Source organism: Apus apus, chromosome 3, assembly GCF_020740795.1.
Source record: "Apus apus isolate bApuApu2 chromosome 3, bApuApu2.pri.cur, whole genome shotgun sequence".
Lineage (NCBI taxonomy): Eukaryota > Metazoa > Chordata > Aves > Apodiformes > Apodidae > Apus > Apus apus.
This window is the reverse complement of record NC_067284.1, coordinates 72,810,606-72,830,611: the sequence shown is the minus strand read 5'-3', so window position 1 is coordinate 72,830,611 and position 20,006 is coordinate 72,810,606. Positions and strand designations below refer to the sequence as shown.

Sequence of the window (20,006 nt, the reverse complement as noted above, 5' to 3'; positions counted from 1 at the left end):
GAAGTAGAACCCAAGGGGACCAATCATTAAATTCCCTATTAATGGATAAGGGGGATAAAGGTTCACACTACACACAGTTTATATCATGTTTTCCTCAAAGATATTTTCACAAAGAAGTACCCAGGTGTCTCAGGCAGGAACTGAACCCCATTTTAATAAAATTCTAGACATATTATCAGACTTCAAGGATTCTGGAGCCAGAGTTATTTTGGTACAAAAGCCAGAGTGCTTGATCTGTTAAGTAAGGTACAAATAGAAACCAAGAAACCTGACCAACAGGACCACACAGCACAATGTACAAATGACTTGGTAGGCTCATTTCACAGCTGTAACCTACTCAGAATGCAATACAACATGAAATCATTTTATGCTTGCAGTGTACTGCAACACAACCTCCTCCAAAAGAATGCTCTGTAATGACTTCATGTTGGGATGATTTGTTCTTAGAGCTTTTAGCAGGTCAGGCTGCAGCCACCCTTCCTCTTCCAGCTCTGACTTTAGGTGGACCACTGCTCCACATCAGCCATCATGGCACTTGAAATCCTTACTGTGACCTATGTAATGCCAGCTTTGCTCCCTGCTAATTTTATTCCCCAGGCTGGGGAAAAAAAAAAAAATCACTACTTTTTGAATAAGAACCATTTGCTGTCATCTGTCTCCTTCAAAATAAGTACTTTAAAACAAAACAAAACACTCAGAAAGCAATAGTGCTGGTCACTGGGGTTTGTTGCTTCATGCTTGCCTTTAGAGACACTGGAATTTAGTTATACCATGCCTATAGGGGCGTTTAGGTTTGGGGGGAGAGGGATATCCTAAGATTTTGCAAGCAAAGGGAATGGAGTGATGATACACAGATAACACGGCTTCTTGCATTGTGTTCTTCAGGACGTACGCATGCAAGGCTGCCAATAAAAGCCTGTATAAAATGTTAGGCGTCTCCCTACACCTTTTTACACTGAAGAACATGCTTGCTCCCTCTTCAGGCTTGCCCTGCCACCCACATGCAGGAGAAGCCTTAACGTGAATGAAGATCCACAAGCTTCGTTTTGTTCGGTCTATGTGGAGGAGCTTGTGCACGCTAACCTCGGAACTCCTGTCAGATTAACCCACTGCTTTCTTTTCTTACAGCTCTCAATTCAAAGGAACCATGAGCAAATGATTGCCAGCTGAAATACTACTGAACTCCCCATCTGCAGAAAACTGGTTTTGGTGTGACAGTCAGACCCTTTTTGCTCTTATTGCCCCCCAGGTTGCTCACTTGCCTGCTTCGTGATGAAATCTGAAAGAATAAGAGGTTTTATCATCTCCCAGACACCTTCAGGGCATTGCAATGGCCTGTCGCCACCCCATCTCCTCAGCTGCTTGGGGCATCTAAATTGCACGTGGATCTTAGGGCCACTGATCTTAGGATCAGTAGGGCCAAATTCAAAGGTGAAGCAAATGAAGGCGTAGGTCACCCGTCAGTACGTGGGTGTAACCTACATATTGAGGGATAACGCAGAGTGGTGCAGTAAAGAAAGTAATTAACTAGGCAATGCGGGAAGAGCGAGAGATAACCAAACTCCTTCCATTTGACAATCCTCTGTTTAAGCATTTTCAAGTTAGACTTATGACACAAAATTCTTGTCAACGTTGCTACAGCATTGTGTTAGGCATAGAAATAGAAAGCCCCTACTTTGAAAGTTTACAGTCTAAATAAATAAGACACACAAAGGGTGGAGGGAATGATACACTACCATCCCAGTTTTCCAGACTGGGGAGCGAGGGTAATGACAAAGAGATCAGCCACTCTGCCCAGGCTTCGTCACCAACCCAACACCCCCATACCCAGCAGGACATAGAACTGGAGCTGGGCGAGCAGGGCTTTTGGGGAGGGTGTGGTGAGAAAAGGCAACAGGACAAGCAGCTGCAGGGGCCAGGCCACTTGCTGAAGCTGCTCTTCAGCAGCCAGGTCAGCAACCAGACACGGCTTTCACAGTCAGCTTTACTGAGAGCAGTGAAAAAGCTCAAGAGACAGAATCCAAGAAATGGTTTTATTCAGCTTCACCAAGCTTTGGCCCAGGTGCCCATGCCAAAGAGGATTTGTTTGAGCCAGCAGCGTGGTTAGCAAACAAAAGTAGGGTTGGGGGGTTTGTTTTTCTTAAATAGGAAATAATGGGTGTTTCAAAACACCAGCATTGAGTTTCCCTCAAGATATCTGCACTTGCTTCTATTTCATTTTCAAGCCAGCACATGTCTAAGCCAACAGGATCATCCCCTTTTGTGAATCACTGGGAACATAAATACAACTTTGCTGTTACGTAAAAGCCAGTATTAAGACAACTCAAGCACAGAAAGGATGTTCTCATAAAAATGTCCTTCTGATCAGTAATGGCAATAAACATATCCTTCAAATAATTTTCAGAGGAAAAACCAAGCTCTGGAGTTTTTAACACTAACTGCTAATCTTACAGCTGTTGCACATTAAGAGCCCACTTGTAGCTCAACCAACCTTTGTTCCACCAGTCAAATGAGGCATCTTACTCCAAGTCACACACCTAAAAGTGCTATGCTAAGCAATAAAAAGGGTCACCCCCCCCCCCCCAAATGTCTACCTCTTCTTAAAAATGTAAGCAGTGCAATTTTGTCAAGACCAGGCATTCTCTTCTTGGCTAGGTGGGGTAATGGCTTCCTCCTCCACAAGCAGAAGTCACCTCACGTGAAAATGTTTGCAAATTCCTTCTCTTTGTGTTCCCCAAAGTACATGACTCAGTTTAAAAGATCCCTGGGTCAATACGGGGATATACTGGAAGAAGTAAACCAAGAGCTACATTTGTCATGGGTTTACTTTACAACAGAGATTCCCTTTAAGGAGGGATGAGAAAACCCAGGGGCAGCTTGAGCCAGCAGTAAGCAAAGTCCTGCTGCTTCTGCCAAGACAGCTCTCCCCTCCTGGTGAGGGCAACGTGCAAAGGCCATTTCCAGAGGCTCACCCCATCCAGTAAGAGGTCAAATGCATCCTTCCCAGAAAAATCGTCTGGCAAAAGCTCTACAGGGAAAATACCATAAGCATTTCCACCAGTCTTCTCTCACAGGTTTTGAAACACACTGGAGGGAACTGAGTCCCGGGTAAAATTTCTGGAGTGGAATATAGCCATAGTTGTTAATTGTTTTTCTTTTGTTGCAGAGGAATACTGCCTAAGGAATCATGGCACAATAAAGCCACCTTATGTTGAATTTCTTCTCACACCTGTATGTATGATGCTACCATTTCATGGATCATTTAAAAACCATTTTTGTTCTGAGCAAGCTTCATGTCAGCTTCAAGTCAATACTCTCCATAATTGCTGAACAGAGTCTGGAGATACTGCCATTGCCATCAGCAGATGAGTACATTATTTTATCATCATGACATATAAAAATCTAACTAGGCACAAGAACACATATGATCACAGAAGACATTCTGGTACTTGCAACATGTTTTGGATACAAATTGCATGAGAGCTAAAAGCCTGGCACATTCACAGCAACATTGTCCATTTAGAAATGTAGAAATAAAGAGAGGGGTGGTGGGTTTTGTTGATGTTTGTTAATGTCATGAAGTTCTTTGAACTACTGTGACAAGTAGCCAATAACACCAAGAATTTACTGGCAGACAGGGTGATACAATTGTGAATGGACAGGGCTCAGAAGACCAACACCAGCCACGAGAATGTCCCCAACACAATGACTGAATAGGATCGCTTTGTAGTTTATCCTACAAATGCAAGTGCGAAGACAACAGTGATACCAAGACTTTAAGTACCTTTTTATGGCAGTAAAGGCCTTAGATATGTTAATGCCTGAAACTGAAGACAAGGAATGTCCTTTAAGCTACTTCCACCACCTTTATAAAAACTGCCTAATAACCATCCCACTTCATACTTCCTTCAGCTTATTACCCAAGCAAATATTTATCTTACAAGCACCTGAATATATCTTAAAGGAAAATACAGTAACCTTTGAACACAATTAGATTATTTGGAACATAATTTTCAGCTCTTAATGGATTTTTCCCAGTGCTAAGATTTTGAAAAGTTCATAAGGCCTCTGGTCTTTTAAGAAAATAAGTGCTTCTTAAACTGAAGCCATTCAGCAAATCACCTTGTGCATATTAAATAATATATACTAAGGGACTTGAAAATTGACTACCTAAAGAAAATACATGTAGCAGGCCAAAGGTGGATATCACCTGGAATCACTGTATTTCAAGATATAGTAATATCTGTTACTTAAAGCAGTAGCTTTCCTGGGAAAGGCAAACATTTCTATCTCTCAACATAGGTAAGCAGGTTTTAAAGAACGTGACTCTAAAATTATCAGTCCTTTGAGAACAACCAATTTAGAAATTCTGCAACATGCTGTTTCCACCTCTCCTGAATTTTACTTTCTTGTTTGCAGTATCATGAGGTAATAATGTGGGGCAGAGGATGGAGAGGGCCTTTATTGCTATGTTTTAAATTATACTACTGTCTTAAAAAAAAGCTGTTTACATAACTAAAACTAGAAAAGACCCTTCTCGTGGAATCACACTTCCTTTCTAACCCAATCCACAGATGACTAAATATTTTCATCAGACCTGGTAACTTAAAGCAACTGCAGTTTTTTAAAGACTGGGACTGTTTTGAGTTCAAGGCCTTAACGAGCAGTGTAAAAGAAATACTTAATATTTTGTTTTATCAGATAAAATTATAGAGAGTCTTCCTGAAAAGACGACAGGAACTTGATTCAGGTCAGGCCATCAAACCAGATTCATGTATTTGTCTCATGGTTTTCAATAAAGCAAAGAAGATCTGGAAAAAACCCAATTGAGTCAATCACCAGAAAAGAAAAAAGTATTAAATATTTAAATGAAAAAGAGTCTAAATATTACTTAAGTCTCATTCAAACGAAATTTAAAACATCCAGTATTAGATTAACAATGTTGTACAACACAGGAATTCAGAAAGTTTACTAAAATGAACCCAAATCTAATATGTTTCAGCTCTCAATTTTTTTTTGTACGATTTCTCACTCCCATCCCTTCATTTTAGTCTAACACTAGCTCGTTTCCCCTGTGCACTAGAAAATTAATTTTCCAGTAAAATATTTAATAGAAAATACTCACTCCACTAATTGCATATGCAGCTCTTCCAATGTTCAGCAACCCATTGTTCAAAACATGCACCTTATATCTTTTTTTTCATTTGCCTAACTCTAACCAAATGTATTTTGATATATTAGATAATGAGTAACAAATATTTACAGTAGATTAGGTTCACGTTTCAGTAGTTTCAAATAGTTTCTAAATGATTCTGGTAATCTTATTACATATATACGTTCAGACTGACTGCTTGCTATCAAGTGCCATAAGTTACACCCATATGATTCATCCATTACAAGAGTTGCTCAGTTTAAAAAAAACAAAACAAAACACCAACCCTCCCTATATTGCTTCTAATTTTAGCCTCTCCTTAGATAATACAATTTCCTGAAACAAAAAGAGAGGGTCAGAATCCTCACACTCTTCTAGCTCCAAAATGTTATTTGTATAAGTACTTGAACGTACACAGTAATTCATGTCATCCCACAAAGGGATGCTGCAGTGCTCCAGCTTTCTATTCTGCCAGGGCTGTGGAGACGGAAATGAAACGAACCGGGAATGAGTGATTCTCAGAAAACAAAAAAATTGAGTCAGAGCATACTGTAAGACTCAGTCCTCGTGGCTTTTCTATGTTGAAAAAAAAAAAAAAAAAAAGAAGATAGTAAGGCAACATACTAGAACACAGGACCCAAGGCTGGGCAAGCACCATCACCCCACAGCCCCCTGCTGCTGTGGCCATGGCTTTCAGGGACAGCCTCCAGGCCAAAAGCAGCAAGACAGCTATGATGCTGCACTGGTTGCAGGCAGGCACCATGGAAGGTGAGAAACGGTGTCTCACTATATTTGTTGGTCATGGGTGCAACCCTCCCTGCAGCAGGAAAGAGCGAAAGGCCAGCATAAGAGCACCCAGCAGAAAGACTTGTTTCAATTCAAAGAAATTTAAGGTAGGTTTGACATGAGCCCAGATTGGTAAGAAATAGCACCATCTGCCCATGACCAATTTTATTAACACATCCTTCATTTCACAGATCTGAGGGACTGAAGCACATACTCTTGGGGAAATTGTCATACTGTTGACCTCACCATCTTGGTACACTGTAAAATAAGTACTGTGTTTATAGAACAGATGGTGACCTAATCACCACGACACCAAGTTGGGAAAAAATAGCTGAGGAGATGTATTAGTTACTGTGAGTTATCTTAAGATCACCACGGGGCAATAACTCTTACGCTTACTGATGATATAGTAAAAAAACAAGCAAACCCCAGCCAAATCCCATAAATGGCCACAGCCCGGTTGTTCTCTCCATCGAAATCCTGCTTTTACAGCCTGTCTGCTTGCTGGCTTGAGGCTTTCATTCATGTAGATCACAGCTGGGATTTAGGGAAAGGCCTCAAGAAGTGAGGGCAAGGCATGGGCAAGACGCATTTTAAGACGTGCGTTTACATCTCATGTCTTCTTAGAAACACCAAAAAGTCGTCAAAATCTTTTGGGGAAACAGTCACCTTGGTTCTACAGATACTCCACAAGTGCTTGAGATTAAAACACACATTACTGTCTTTGCTTGAAATATATAAATGCATACACCACAGAATGAAGAAGCATTTGTAGAAGCAAGGGTACAACAGATTCACATTAGGAATGAAAAAGGCTAAGGAGCTGTATTGTCCTGGTTTTATCCCACTTAAGAACAAAAATAAAATAGGAAAAGTAGTTCTTCCTCCTGTCCAGATGCACCAAACTTGTTCATAAAGCTGCAATAAGACAGCATTAATCACAAACCCACAGGCTAACATAAAGCATTTATAAACTTTCTGAATTTTTCAAACAATTTTTTGGAGGCAATACCCCAAACATTCCCTTAATCAAAGAAAACCACAGATTCCACATATTCGTGCACAGAGGAAGGTCAACACCAGGACACTTCTTTGCCTGAAGATTAGACATGATTGTTCAACTAAAGCAACTTTGCTTCTTTTCTGGCAAAATGGAATGGAGTATTCAAAATTTGCTGTGTCATGTAATGCAAGGGAGAGAGAAACATAATGCATACGTTATCCTACTCCAAACTCTTTGTAATAACAGTCAAGGAAATTAAATTATAAGTCTAACTGTTTTAAGATGTAAATATGCACATTTAATCAGGATGTATTACAGTAGATTTTATTTCAGCTAAATTTACTGGACCTAAATAAAGCCACAGAAAAAAAGAACCAAAATCATAATTAGATTTCAGCTCAAGAAGTAAAAAGCGTAATTAAATGAGAGTTTGGAACATCAGTTATTTATGAGCCAGTTGGCCTACTGTACTTCATTAATCTACTTTCCAAATGCATGTAAAATAGTTTCCTATTTTACATATTTCAGAGTCTCCATGAAAAGTAGCCTTGTAAATTCAAGAAAGCTGTTATTTTCCCTCATATAAGCATTCAAGATTTTATCCTCAGCACATAATTACTTTTTTATATTTCCCTTTAAGCAAAGGGAGCACAAGACTGATAAATAAGAAAAAAAAAATTGCCAGCTGCCTAATAATAATACTTGCATTTTTGCCTAATTTAAGAGAAGAGTTTTGTCAACCTTGTGCCAGCTACTAGGAGTAACTTCCAGGATGCCCATAACACTCTGAATATTGGCATAATTAACAGAATAGTATTTCATAAATACCATTAGAGGAATAAAAACATTCTATATATCCACATTATTTTTCAATATGAACTGCCTTTGCATTGCTCATTTCCCAACTCTAATGTTTCTGCTAAATCACAGTTTTAAAAAGGTTTGAAAATATTTTCAAATATCCATTTGAAAAAATAGCAAAAAGTTTAACACTTGCAGAGTACTTCCCCCACTACATCTAACAGCAGTTCCAACTTGGAATATGAAACTAAAAAACCTTAATGTTTATAAACCCATCATAATCAAATACATTATAGAAAAGCAGAGAGATCCATTTTTAGCCCTCATGATGGGTCCCCTAACTTAGCAGCATAATCCTAAAACTCCTGCTAGCAGAGTACTTCCAACATGCAAGATATTCCCAATGACCCACACAGGATAAACATGCTACTGGATGACCAACATCAGAAAATGAACTGAAAAGGACATGCCAAAGAAAGGTGCTGCATACTAAGGGGTCTTGATTTTTATCTTGCTCTTGGACTCAGTGCTAAATACAAGCAGACCCAGTCCTTGCAGTAGCCAAAGCACAGATCCTCAGATACCTTTAGGAGGGTGGCACACACCAGGAAGCCCTTGTACACCACTCCCACAGTGAAAGCCTTACAGCCCTCATTAAGCTTAAATGATCCTGCTCTACAGAGGAGAAGCCACAGCAGAAGTCAGGCTTTTCCAAGTAGGCTAGGGTGTCAAGTCAGAACTCAGCCTGACCTCTGCTATGTGCTATTGGAGGCAAAGACAGACATCAGGGCACATGTCCAGCCTTGTCATTCCTCATCCATGTGGCCCCTTACCCATCTGTAGAAATACAGCAAAGGGGGTGAATGCAGAAACTAAAATGGGTGAAATCAATGTAGGATGAGTACGACTGGCCAATCATTCAATAAGACTTGCAAGCTATGAAGCATGTGCATGTCGGGTGTGTAAAATCCAAATTTCTCAATGTTAACATGGCATGGACGTGCTAAACAGGCAATTTCAAAAGATCGTTCGTCATGGGTTCAGGAGATTGCATTTTCTTCTGGTAACTCAAAGTAAGAAAAAAATTGTAAGGGCAGATGTTAACATAAAAGCAAACATAAGGAAATTAAATATATGGGCTATGCATGGGAACATGTTGGGCAATAAGAAAACTTAAAATTTATTATTACTCTGCAAAGGAGAGTGTTCAAAACTCCATAAGCTGAAGTATCTAAAATGAGGTTTACAAGAATATAAGGAACAACCTGAGTTGGCAAGTGGATGGACTAGGTCATCTTAATTCACAACCATCACAGAAAAACAGGCAGGGGATAGTATACCTGACAATAGTGATATAACTTGCAACAGCAAGCATACTGGGAAGAACAAAACTGAGACCATACATTTCCTGAAACCTGCAGTTTAACACCTTGGCACATCCAAACACATTTCCTGGCATCTGAACTGCAGCCATTAAGAGCCAGGGACTACCTGAGCTCTGGAAAGCAGTGCAGTCAGGACCACTTCCTCATCCGGAGACAGAGGAGCCAAGAGTGACCTCAGCTTGGCAGAATCACTCTCCTGAAGTTAAAGGTCAGTGAAAATTGAGGTACAAAGTGTCTCATTAGAGGGGCTCAATGTCTAATAAAGCCCAAAGTGAAAGGGTAATTGAAAGCTGTCAGTTACCTGGTCAGTAACTGGAAGCAATCCTGTTGGTTTACTGTCTGGACCAGAAGTAGTTACATGGATTTATGTAAGACTACATCCTTTGGATCACAAAACAGTACTGTGTAATTATATGGGGACAAGTAGTACAGAACCTCCCTGAGCTGCAAAATTGGTTTATTTTCCATACTGCTGTTAAAAAAACACAAAAATCCTCAAACAGCACAATTGAAACGGTGAAGCTAAATGATGCATCCTACTCAGTGGTACCTGATTTGCCCTGAGCCTGGTTTCAAATTTCTCTAACATACTCTGTTGGACTGTTCTGGGTACACAATTAACACACCATCCATTCCTAATAAAATAGCTATGCCCCTCAAATAATTTTGAAACACTCAACAACTAAATAATGAAAAAAAAGCACACTAAGATATTCAACAAGGCTGCCCTAATTTGATTGGGACCCACCTACTTACTGTCATTCTGCTGCAGAATGGTCACAGATAGTTTTTCCTGAGCTTTCATTGTCCTAAAATATGTTTTAGCTTTCTAATCCTCCTTCTCTCAGTTTCTAATTACTGGCATTCTAGGACACATCAGACTTTGTATTTAAGACAGTGTAGAGAATGATATTTTTTAAACTAAGTTAAAAAAAATAACCATATTAATCTCAACTCAGTATCTTGGACTAATTTTATATGTGGGAAATCAGCCTGTTGAATGTGTTTAGAACATTTGTTTCAAAGGAAGTAACTTCTCTTTTCTGCTGAAAGACAGAGCTTCAAATGAGAACCTGAGGATGCTCTTCAACTTAAGTAGACCATTAAAAGAATCAAACATTACCTTCCATACAGCATCTGTTTGACAGTAAGAGAACTGCTCCTCTAAACATATGCTCCAGAGCTGCCAGCAAATCCCGTAAACTAGATTACCCTCACCACCTTTTCTCCCTGAAATTGATTTTTATATGCTATTACAGAGCCAGTTTAGAGTTCCTAGCTGCATATCTGGATAGAGATCAAGTAAATAATACAACAACTGTTGAACTCCAGGTAATAAATCTATTCTGTAATAGTACTGGAAAACTAGACTAATAATAATCATCATCATCATAATCATCATCATCTTACTTAATATGCTACGTAGGGTATGTCTGCAGTAGGGACACACATACATGCACAGACAGGGAGGCACAAAAATTATCTTAAGTCCCTCATCTGATACTCTCCCAGTTCCTCCACAAACATTAATTTACAGAACATTCCCATGAGCCAGGTAATAGCCTGCTTCTGAGAGAGACAGAAAACTGTCAATGTTTACATAAAATCAGTGACAAGAGTCAGGATTAGCACTCAGACTTCAGTCCCATGAAGTTTCTGTGTTTTATCTGAAGAATATTTTCACAAAGTACTTCTATGTGTTGTCCTGCAAGATTAGACAGTGCTCAGTCCCTCTCTGTGTCAAGAGATTAGTAGAAAAAAAATGATACAATGAATGCAGTATATTTTCAGTAGGTAAACTACTTCATTCTTCTTATCCCTATAAACTATGTAGCACATTTTTATAACTGCATTGTACCATACTATGCACCCATATTCTATACCCTGCACAGAAGATAGATACCTAGAACAAAATATACTTGAGGCAATTGTTTAACCTTAATACACAGTAGTGTTTGATAAACTGAGGCTAGCTTCATGGAAAACTTTACGTTTTATGCTGCAATACTTCCCATATTACATTGTCATAGGGTGACTCAATAAAAAAGAAGCTATTATACAAACCAAAAAAGAGTGCTAAAGTTTAGTGCAACATCAGCTGGAAAGCACACATGACAAATAACGAGATAAAATTCTTGGTCTGTAAATCACATTGTTTATGAACATAGTCTATAGCCAGAGCAGCAACCTGAGTCAATAATAGACTCAGCCTTGTGACCGCCTGCTGCATAAAACAGACTGAATAAAGACCCTGTTACGAGACTTCGTGAACCTTTATTCACTTGCTTAATCTTTGCCGTATCAGCGCCCTCACTCATCCACATAAATTGTTTACAGGCTTGACACTTCTTTCCTCAATCCCCACACCTGGAACTTCTGAGTTACGGCTCCCGAGTTTTATTTTGACATTCAGCTTCAAGAACCAACAGGAACATACGCTCTTTGATTCAACGGCAAAGAAACGACTAAGTTACTTCGATTTGCCCTGGAAGGTTCATTATGGCAACATGGAAAGGTCTGGTTTCGCATCCTCACCAACCAGCGGCACCTGGCAGAGCCCGGCGCTCCTCGAGTTCCCGGCCCTCTAGGAAAACTTGCGGACACTTGAGGAACTTCGCGAACCGCGCGGGATACGAGTGCCCCGCGTAGCGCGGCCGGCTTCTCGAGCTGCAGCCAGGACGTGTCGAAACGTAGTCGTTTTATATCATTAGTAAGCGTGTACATAGCCCGTCAATTACATCCAGACCCTTTCAATTACGAAACGCGTTTTACTAAGGGTGCTACCTTTAAGGCACCCGTTCTCCACTGATAAATAATTTCCTAATAACAAGGTCCTGGTTGATACTAAGCGCATAAGCCCTGCCATAACGTGCATTAAAATTATCCCGCAAGAGCGGCGGGCCCGCCCCGGCCCTGCCCTCCGGGTGCACCTGCCCGCCCGCAGCCCCTGCCGGGCACGGCCGAGGTGGGGGCCGGGCGCTGCGGGTGGCGGCAGCCGCGCGGGACGTGCGGGCCGAGGCAGCTTCCCGCAGCGGCGGCTCCCAGGGCGCTGCTGGCTGCGGTGCCTCCCGACGGGGCGCAGGGCCCGGGCGGGCGCTCCCCGGCCCCGGCGGCCGGGACGGGAGCGGCTCCGCTCTGCCCCGGCGGAGCCCGGCGCTGCTGCCTCGCCAGCCGAAGCTCGGTCTGGGCTCCCACCGCAGCCGCTGCTGGTCCCCGCACAGTCGCGAGGGTGGGAAGCGAGGCCGCGCCGTCCCGCCCGCACCGTCGCCCTCGGAGCCCCGCCGGCGGCAGTCCCGCCGCGGCCCCGGGCGGCACGGCGCTGCCGCGGCCCAGGGGGAGCCGGAGGAGGACGAAGCAGCCCTTGCAGCCCGGAGCCTCGCCAGCGGCCCCCTCACCTTTTCTTCTCCTTGTCAGCTGTCATCGCGGCGGCTGCCGGCTCCTGCGCCGTCTCTCGGGCCGCGGCGGGTTCAGCACCTGCCCGCGGGAGGCGGCGGCCGGCAGGGCGGGCGGGCAGTCGGGAGCTGGGTTCAGCCGGGTCGCCCCCGAGGCGGGCGTACAGTCTCAGGACACTGCCGAGGATTGTACGGCCCGCCCGGGGGAGGCTGCGGCAGCGGCTGCTACTGCGGGGCAGGAGAGGCTGGGCGGCAGGCTGAGCGGCTCGGCACCGCCTGCAGAAAGTTCTCACTTTAAACCTTGGGCCGCCGCCGGCCGCGGGGGCAGGGCCGGCCCCTCCGTCCCGGCCCCGGCCCGGCTCGGCCCGGCCCCGCCGCCGCCGCCGCGCCCGCCAATGGGGGCCGGCGGGTCGCCCCGGCCTCCCCGCCCCCGCCTCGGCACCGCGGGGTCAGCGGGGCCGCCCCCGCCCCACCGGCACCGCGCCGCTACGGCCGGGCACTGCGCCCGCGGCCCCGGGACGCCTCTCCCTCCGTCGCCGCTGCGTTTTGTTTTGTTGTTTGTTGTTTTTTTTTCAGCCGCTTGACTTATTTCATTTAAATTCTGTATTACTTTTTCCCTTTTTTTTTTTTCCTCACCCCACAAGGCGCTCCGTGTCGGGGCGGTCTTGGGGGCGGGGGGGCAGGTCGCAGCACCTGCCCCCGGCCACGGAGCAGCTACGGAGCTGCTCGGGACCCGGCTTGGGTCCCTGCTTAGCTAGATGGGGGGCGGCCCTGCCTTCGCCTCTTGGCGTGTCCAACGCAGCCCGGGGCAGGGGGGAGCGTGTGATTAGAAACACAACTGAAAAATAAATAGTAGTCAGCCAGTCCCCTGCCCGGCTGGCAGTCGCAACAAGCGCCGCGCTGCTCTGAACCGCGCACGGCAGCTCTCCCGGGCGTGCGGAATCGCGCGGTGCCAGCCCCGCCGCTTTCGGTACCAGCCGCGCACGGAGGGGCAGGCTGGCGGCAGCGCTCGGGCTTGGAGGGGTGTGCGAAGGAGCGGGGGGACCGCACTTGTGACCCCCTGCTGGGACTGCCTTCCCCACCCCGGGGTTTCAATTTTATTTTATTTTCTACGTCACTGCCTATTTCCATTCACGCACTTTGAAAACTTTCGGTAGTCAACACACAGCAGTGTGGCAAGACGTGATAAAGCTGATCTCTTGCTAGCACCTGCTATGGTTTGCTGCAGCTAAGAGCAACGTAAATAACTAAAAAGGAACCCTCACTTTGATTTTTATTTTGTAACAAAGCAACTAACCTGGCTGGACAAGGGACAACGATAATTTTTCTGACTTTGTTTTCCATCACAGTAGAAACTGCAGTCTCCTCCTCATGTTTTCTGAGGCTTACCATCTTTACATCTCAAACCAAAATGCACACCTTTGCATTAAATAGCACCAAGTTTCCTGTACTTCTGGAAAATGGAAGTGCTGCAGGCAAAATGAGCCGAACTGCTTTTATTTCTTGGTTATTCAAATCTAAGCAATTTCCCTATGCCCTCTCATAGGCTGGTTTGTGTACAATGGGTCAGAAGTTTTATTATTTTATACAATATGAATGTTTAAAGAAATGCATTTGGTTTTGAATTTGCATATTCTGCTCTCAAGCCTGAAAAGAGCTACACATGCTTACACAGCAACAGCCTAATTACGTGGTAACAGTTGGGGTTTTTTTCTTGTTATACAAGAGAACCTAAACAAAAGAAACCCGCAAACATTTAAAACCTAAGTAAACTTACTCAAACAGAATTTGTGTATGCAGGACTAAATTTAACTTTCTGGGAATAAGAGAATGCAATAGGATCAAAGAGCCAAGTCACTCATTTCCTAGATTAGGTAGAGCTCTCTGTCCTTCATTGATCTCTGCTGTTGTCAATGCTCCTTGCTGTATCTTAAAGCTCTTCACGTGGATAAACAATTTGACTTAAAAAATCAGACAACAAAAGCATTCAAATTGGCTAAATCTAAGACACTCGGTAAATTTAAAATATCTCAGGTCTAGCCCATTGGCCTAACTCTTGTTGTCTCTGCCTTCCTGGATGTAGTGTAGTTTAACAGTCTACATCTCTTGCTCTCCTGACCAGCGAGGCCTGAAAGTGCTTTCACAACAGGAGAAATCACATCTAAGCACCACTGAAAAACCACCACCTGTCCTCCTCTGTGAAGACAGACTGGTGGGCTTCAAACAGGTCAGTGCCCAGCAAAACAAGAATCTTGCTACTGCATCAGGAAGGTGAAGCAAGACCAAGGGATTCTTATGGCTCCCTCACAGCTTCAGCTCCTGAAGTTCTCTATACTAATTTTTCTGCCAGCTGAGCTCTTCATCATAACCACAATGAAAACAAATTATCTTTCTTCTGGACTGTACTTTTAATTGTTAATTCCTTCTCTGTCCCATGACTATTCAGGGAGGGAAAGATCAAATATATTATTAATAGCACTGTCATTCCATTTGACTCATTCTGTGACAATAAAGGACCCCACAACAACTACAAGGATGCAGAAAGTTTTTTCCTTGCTGGAGAACTGTAAAGAGAATTACACAGTTTTATTCTCAAATGCACCTCATTGCTGCTTTGATCTCCTTTATGGTCAGTCAATATTTATTAACAGCAGTATCCACCCTAAGGTGGACTTTCTCTAATCTTAGACAACTCAGAAGCTTTGATAGGAGCCACACAGTGAGTGCATTTAGTCTGCAAAGGTGCATTATTTAATCTGCAGGAGATGACAACTGCCAGAAAAGCCAAGAAAAAGCTTAAACTGACAGTAAGCACAGTTTGTCCTCTCAATTACTATCATGATTGCAAAGGCTCTTTCTGTTCTGTATTCCCATATTACTCCTCACATTTTATCTCTTATTTTCCACATTTTATACTTAGCTTAGAAAAGGTAGGTGTAATTCAGAGAATAGCTCATGGAAAGGGGAAAAGAACCCAGAACTTCATGAGCTGACCTTTGTGGCGGTTGCCTTCTGTCTTCCCCCTCCCACCACCATCCAGGTTTCCAGAAGAATCAACATAGCAAACAGGGCTTCCTTATTCTTGATAGTCAGAGAAAATATAAGTGGTTATGTTGTCCACTCTGTTCTCAAAATTATATGAGGTGACCCACATTGCTCCTATGTGAACTATTCTAGAGATGCTCTAGGAACAGAAAGTTATTTTATTTCCTAAAAGCAACTTTCAGATACGGTCTTTGAAATGACTCATTAACATTTTCCAGGACAGCAGATACTTGTTCCTGAAGAGCTCTTCAAGTAGACAGGGGACCTGTTGATGTCAGCTGCCTTTGTACGAGGTTCTAGGCAAAAAAAACCCTGAAGACTTGGATCATCAAGATGATTAAGGGACTGGAGCATCTATCATATGAGGAAAGGCTGAGAGAGCTGGGTCTATTTAGCTTAGGGAAGAGGAGGCTGAGGGGGGATGATCTCATTAATGCTTGTAAATATGTAAAGGGCAAGTGTCAGGAGGATGAGGCCAGACTCTTCTCAGTGGTGTCCCGTGACAGAGCAGGGAGCAATGGTCACAAACTGGTAAACAGGAGGTTTAACCAAAATATAAGAAAATACTTCTTTACTCTGCAGGTAACAGAGCACTGGAACAAGCTGCCCAGAGAGGCTGTGAAGTCTCCAAGCCTAGAGACATTCAAAACCTGCCTGGATGTGTTCCTGTGTAATCTGCTCTAGGTGATCCTGCTCTAGCAGGGGAGTTGAACTAGATGATCTCCAGAGGTCCCTTCCAACCCCTACCACTCTGTCATTCTGTGATTCTGTGAAAAATAAAGCAGTTACATGTTAGCAATTTTCATGATCCATCCGTAAGTTTAAACTATACTGAGAAACCAGAAAATCTGCACATGGTAATGATTTGGCCCCTGGTGCTCAGCTCACCCTTCTGGTGTTCCTGGGCAGGAACACCCGATCACCCAAAAAAGATGCAGGCAAGCTCCTGATGGCTGCCATTTGTTCCGAAACATACCACTGATTTAGGACCAGTTATGCTACATTGCACTTTCTCAAGGGGTGCATATGTATGTAATCAGACATCCAAATCAGCACTTGCACCAGTTTGAATAGGTGTAGACATCATGAGTGAGGTGAAAGGAGTTCTAGTACCCTGTTTTATGTGTGCGTGCTACTGGTTCCTCTACTGACCGCAGAGTATTGGTAAAACATACAGAAGTTCAACACTGTTCAGCAGAGTAGTAAGAAGAACACATGATACTCCACTCCTTGCAGCAGAGGCATTATTATTAAAATTAAAAACAGCTATTAAAAACAGATTGTTGAGACAATGCGGCATTTCAGCTTAATTAATAAACCCTGTTAATTTTCTTCTTTTTCTGGCTCCCCAGTGCTGTAAGGAAGTATGACAGCAAAAAAGCTGTTGCTTGTAATAACAAATAATGACATTATGGGAAGGGGAGAAAAGGGAGCCCTGTTATTGCAACACAGCTGATCCTTTGAAGGAAAGAGACAGAAATCTTCACTTACTCATACCAGACTAAGTAAGTTACAGCACAAAAGATTTATTACAGGCAACAGCAAATTACACAGAAAACCACCAAACTTCATGTTAATTCGTTAGCAGAGAGAAAGTGACATTTCTAAGACAGATAAAACACAAGATGTCTGTGGGAGAAAGTGAGGACTACTAACAAAAAGGCCTGAACCATGGTGCAAAAAAATTACTGTTCTCTGTGCAACCCATCACTTACACTCACTCGCACCTTCTTTCAAAATTACAGGTGTGCGCCTGTGTCTTAGGATAGCCGAGCTTCCTGCCATATCAGTAGCTGTGTCCTTTCTCCACAGTGGCACCAACTGCTTGCCAGCATAGGAAACCTCCCCCCAGCTAGTGCATGTGGAATCTTCAAGATTTCATTGCCATTTGCTCCAGTTTCATGCTAGAGTGAGAATTGTTGTACAAGAACATATATTAAGACACGTATATTGCTCTTATACAGGAACAGATATTGCAAACAACTTATGACAACATTCTCCCTGTTACCCTAGGCAGCAAGCAATACTCACTCTATAGACAATTCTGGACAAGCCAGTTTAAAATGTCATTTTGAGGAAATACATTAAAACATGGAGAACTCCCAACTACTGAGTGCACACCTTCAAGCAAGGCTCACAGATAAGCTCCAGCCTTTTGAGGCATTGATTACTTGCAGACACATTCCAGGCGCCTCAGCCATCACACTCCCATGAAAAAGAAAAAAAAACACAAACCAAAACATGATGGTCAAAATGTTGGGAATGTACCTGTAAATATTAAAAGGCTTAAAATTACTTGGCTTATCTTTTTAGCCTTTTTCAAAGTGACATGCTGAGGATGTCTTAGGCCTATCCCAAGGAAAGATGGTAAAACACAGAAAGTTTAATTAACATAGCAATGTGTTGCAATAGAATCAGTTTAGAAAGAAAACTGATGATGAAGTACAGTGAAACACTCCGGTCACAATACTGGGAACTATTGTTTTGAAATACTGGGAAAGCTCAACCAAGAAACCAAGGAGAAAACAGCTTGTTAAATGAAGAAGTTTTTTGGTTTGGGTTTTTCCCTTGACCTTCAAAAGCTTTTTTTTTTTTTTTTTTTTTTTTTAGCTGCCCTGTGGAGAGTAAGGGTTGAACACATGAGCTGAGCAGGACCTGGATTCATCTTCTAGATTGCAAACAGCTGCTGGGCAGCCAGGGCAACAACTCAGAAGCTTAACAACTTAAGGCACAGTGAAACTCCAGCATATTTTTAAAAGCTACTGAAGATGAGTAAGCTTAATCTAAGTATCTAGTCTCTTACTGCCTGCATTTTGATATATTATGCAGCAATAGTCCAATATAACAAAAATGAAGTATGAAGCAGTTATGGTCTTCACTTAATTTGCAGAAATTCTTTTGTGATATTTCCAGAAGGTAGGCACTACACAGATATGATATTCATTATTACCTCATATTGTATTTTAACTTACTTACCTTACCCTCTATGTTACCCACATTAGCTGTCAGTGCTGGTGTCAGGCAGAAGAGCTCTGCAGCCTCTTCCTGCTCCTTGACAGCAGCTCCGAAAAGGAAATGTGGTCGCAAGATCACCAGGGGCATATTTTACTCAAAGGCAAAAAAACAACAGTAACATTTAGGAGATTGGAACGGAAACTGCTCTTCTGGGTGGATTTTAAAAGCCAAGTTTTGCAACAATGTTTTTAATACTCATTACCTCCTGTCCCCAAGAAACAGTTATCATCGCAGAGGAGGAGGAGCACTATAAACGGGAGCAAAACCACTGTGCACCAGATGAATGTCCAGAGAGACGGGAAACTGTGATTGAAAATTTTTGCAATACTGAAGCTGATACCAATGTCTAGAAGTTAACGTTCAGTCACTTGACAAATGTTTATTTAGAGACAGTGTAACATGCCCACTGCAGAGCTTTGAGTTTTAAGTAGAGCAAATTTATTATTATTATTATTTTTAAATCGTGTTTTATTTTAGGAAACTAAATATCACAGGCAATGGAGCTCCTGAATCTTTTAATCTCTGGTTACTTCTAGAGGGTTTGCTTGACACATAGGCAATGCTCAAGCCTATACTGAATTTCTGTATAGGTTTGAATTTGCCTCTAACATAATCCCAATTAAAACTCAGGTTAGAGTGAAAATGAAGCAGTGAGCTTCTTTATTAATCCCAGCACTAGATGCAGATTTAATCCTAATCCAAGCAAATAGATTTGCACTTCGTTTTCATGCACCAAATAATAATTTGTTTTAATGAAGATCTTGAAAAGTGTTTGTTTTCTGTCATTCTTAAATTACTGATGTTTAACCAAGCTGCTGAACCCATCAACCTTGTGGACACTTATCACCTAAAGAAGTTGACAAAGTATTGCAAAACTGCACAACCCCCCTAAATTCTTCAGGTGCCGCAATACCAAATGCCAAGCCCCTGAAAAAAAAATAAAATAAAATTACAATTTCTGGGAGAAGAAAACTGTCATAAAAAGATACATTTCTTCTCACTGCATCCTTTCAAAGAATCACACAGTATAGCTGGATCTCTCAGACTTCTAGATAATTTTCTTTTGTCCTAAAGAATGGCTAGTTTTTAGTGGGCAAGTTCTTGGTAATTGAAATCTGAACCCAAAAGTACTGCTGTAAAACTCCTAAATGTTTCTTAGGTACTCTGACACCTTAACTGATCTGAGGCACTCAGAGATACTCACAGTGGGCAACTGTAGCCAAGCCTCTAATGATGAAAACATAACTTCCATGAGAGCGTGACCTGGAGCAAGAGCCTAACTCAGGTCTCAAAGAGATCTGGGACAACCTGCACCTGCCAAGCACAGTTTCAGTGCCCAGACAACCCAGCTGCTCACAGTTGCTTCCTCAATGGCCATAAGATCACAGCAATCTGACTCTTAAGGTGCTGGTAAAATTCATCCTTTT

At 42.6% G+C, this 20,006-nt stretch overlaps 1 protein-coding gene across 1 annotated transcript in view; it reads right to left on the bottom strand.

Moving 5' to 3' along the window:
• EPAS1 (endothelial PAS domain protein 1) overlaps positions 1-12,933 on the bottom strand; it is a 78,267-nt gene extending 65,334 nt beyond the window's left edge. The window contains exon 1 of the mRNA XM_051612976.1: positions 12,523-12,933. Coding sequence (XP_051468936.1) covers positions 12,523-12,548 — 26 coding nt within the window. The 5' untranslated portion in view covers positions 12,549-12,933. The remainder of the gene's footprint in view (positions 1-12,522) is intronic.
• Between the last annotated feature and the right edge of the window lie 7,073 nt (positions 12,934-20,006).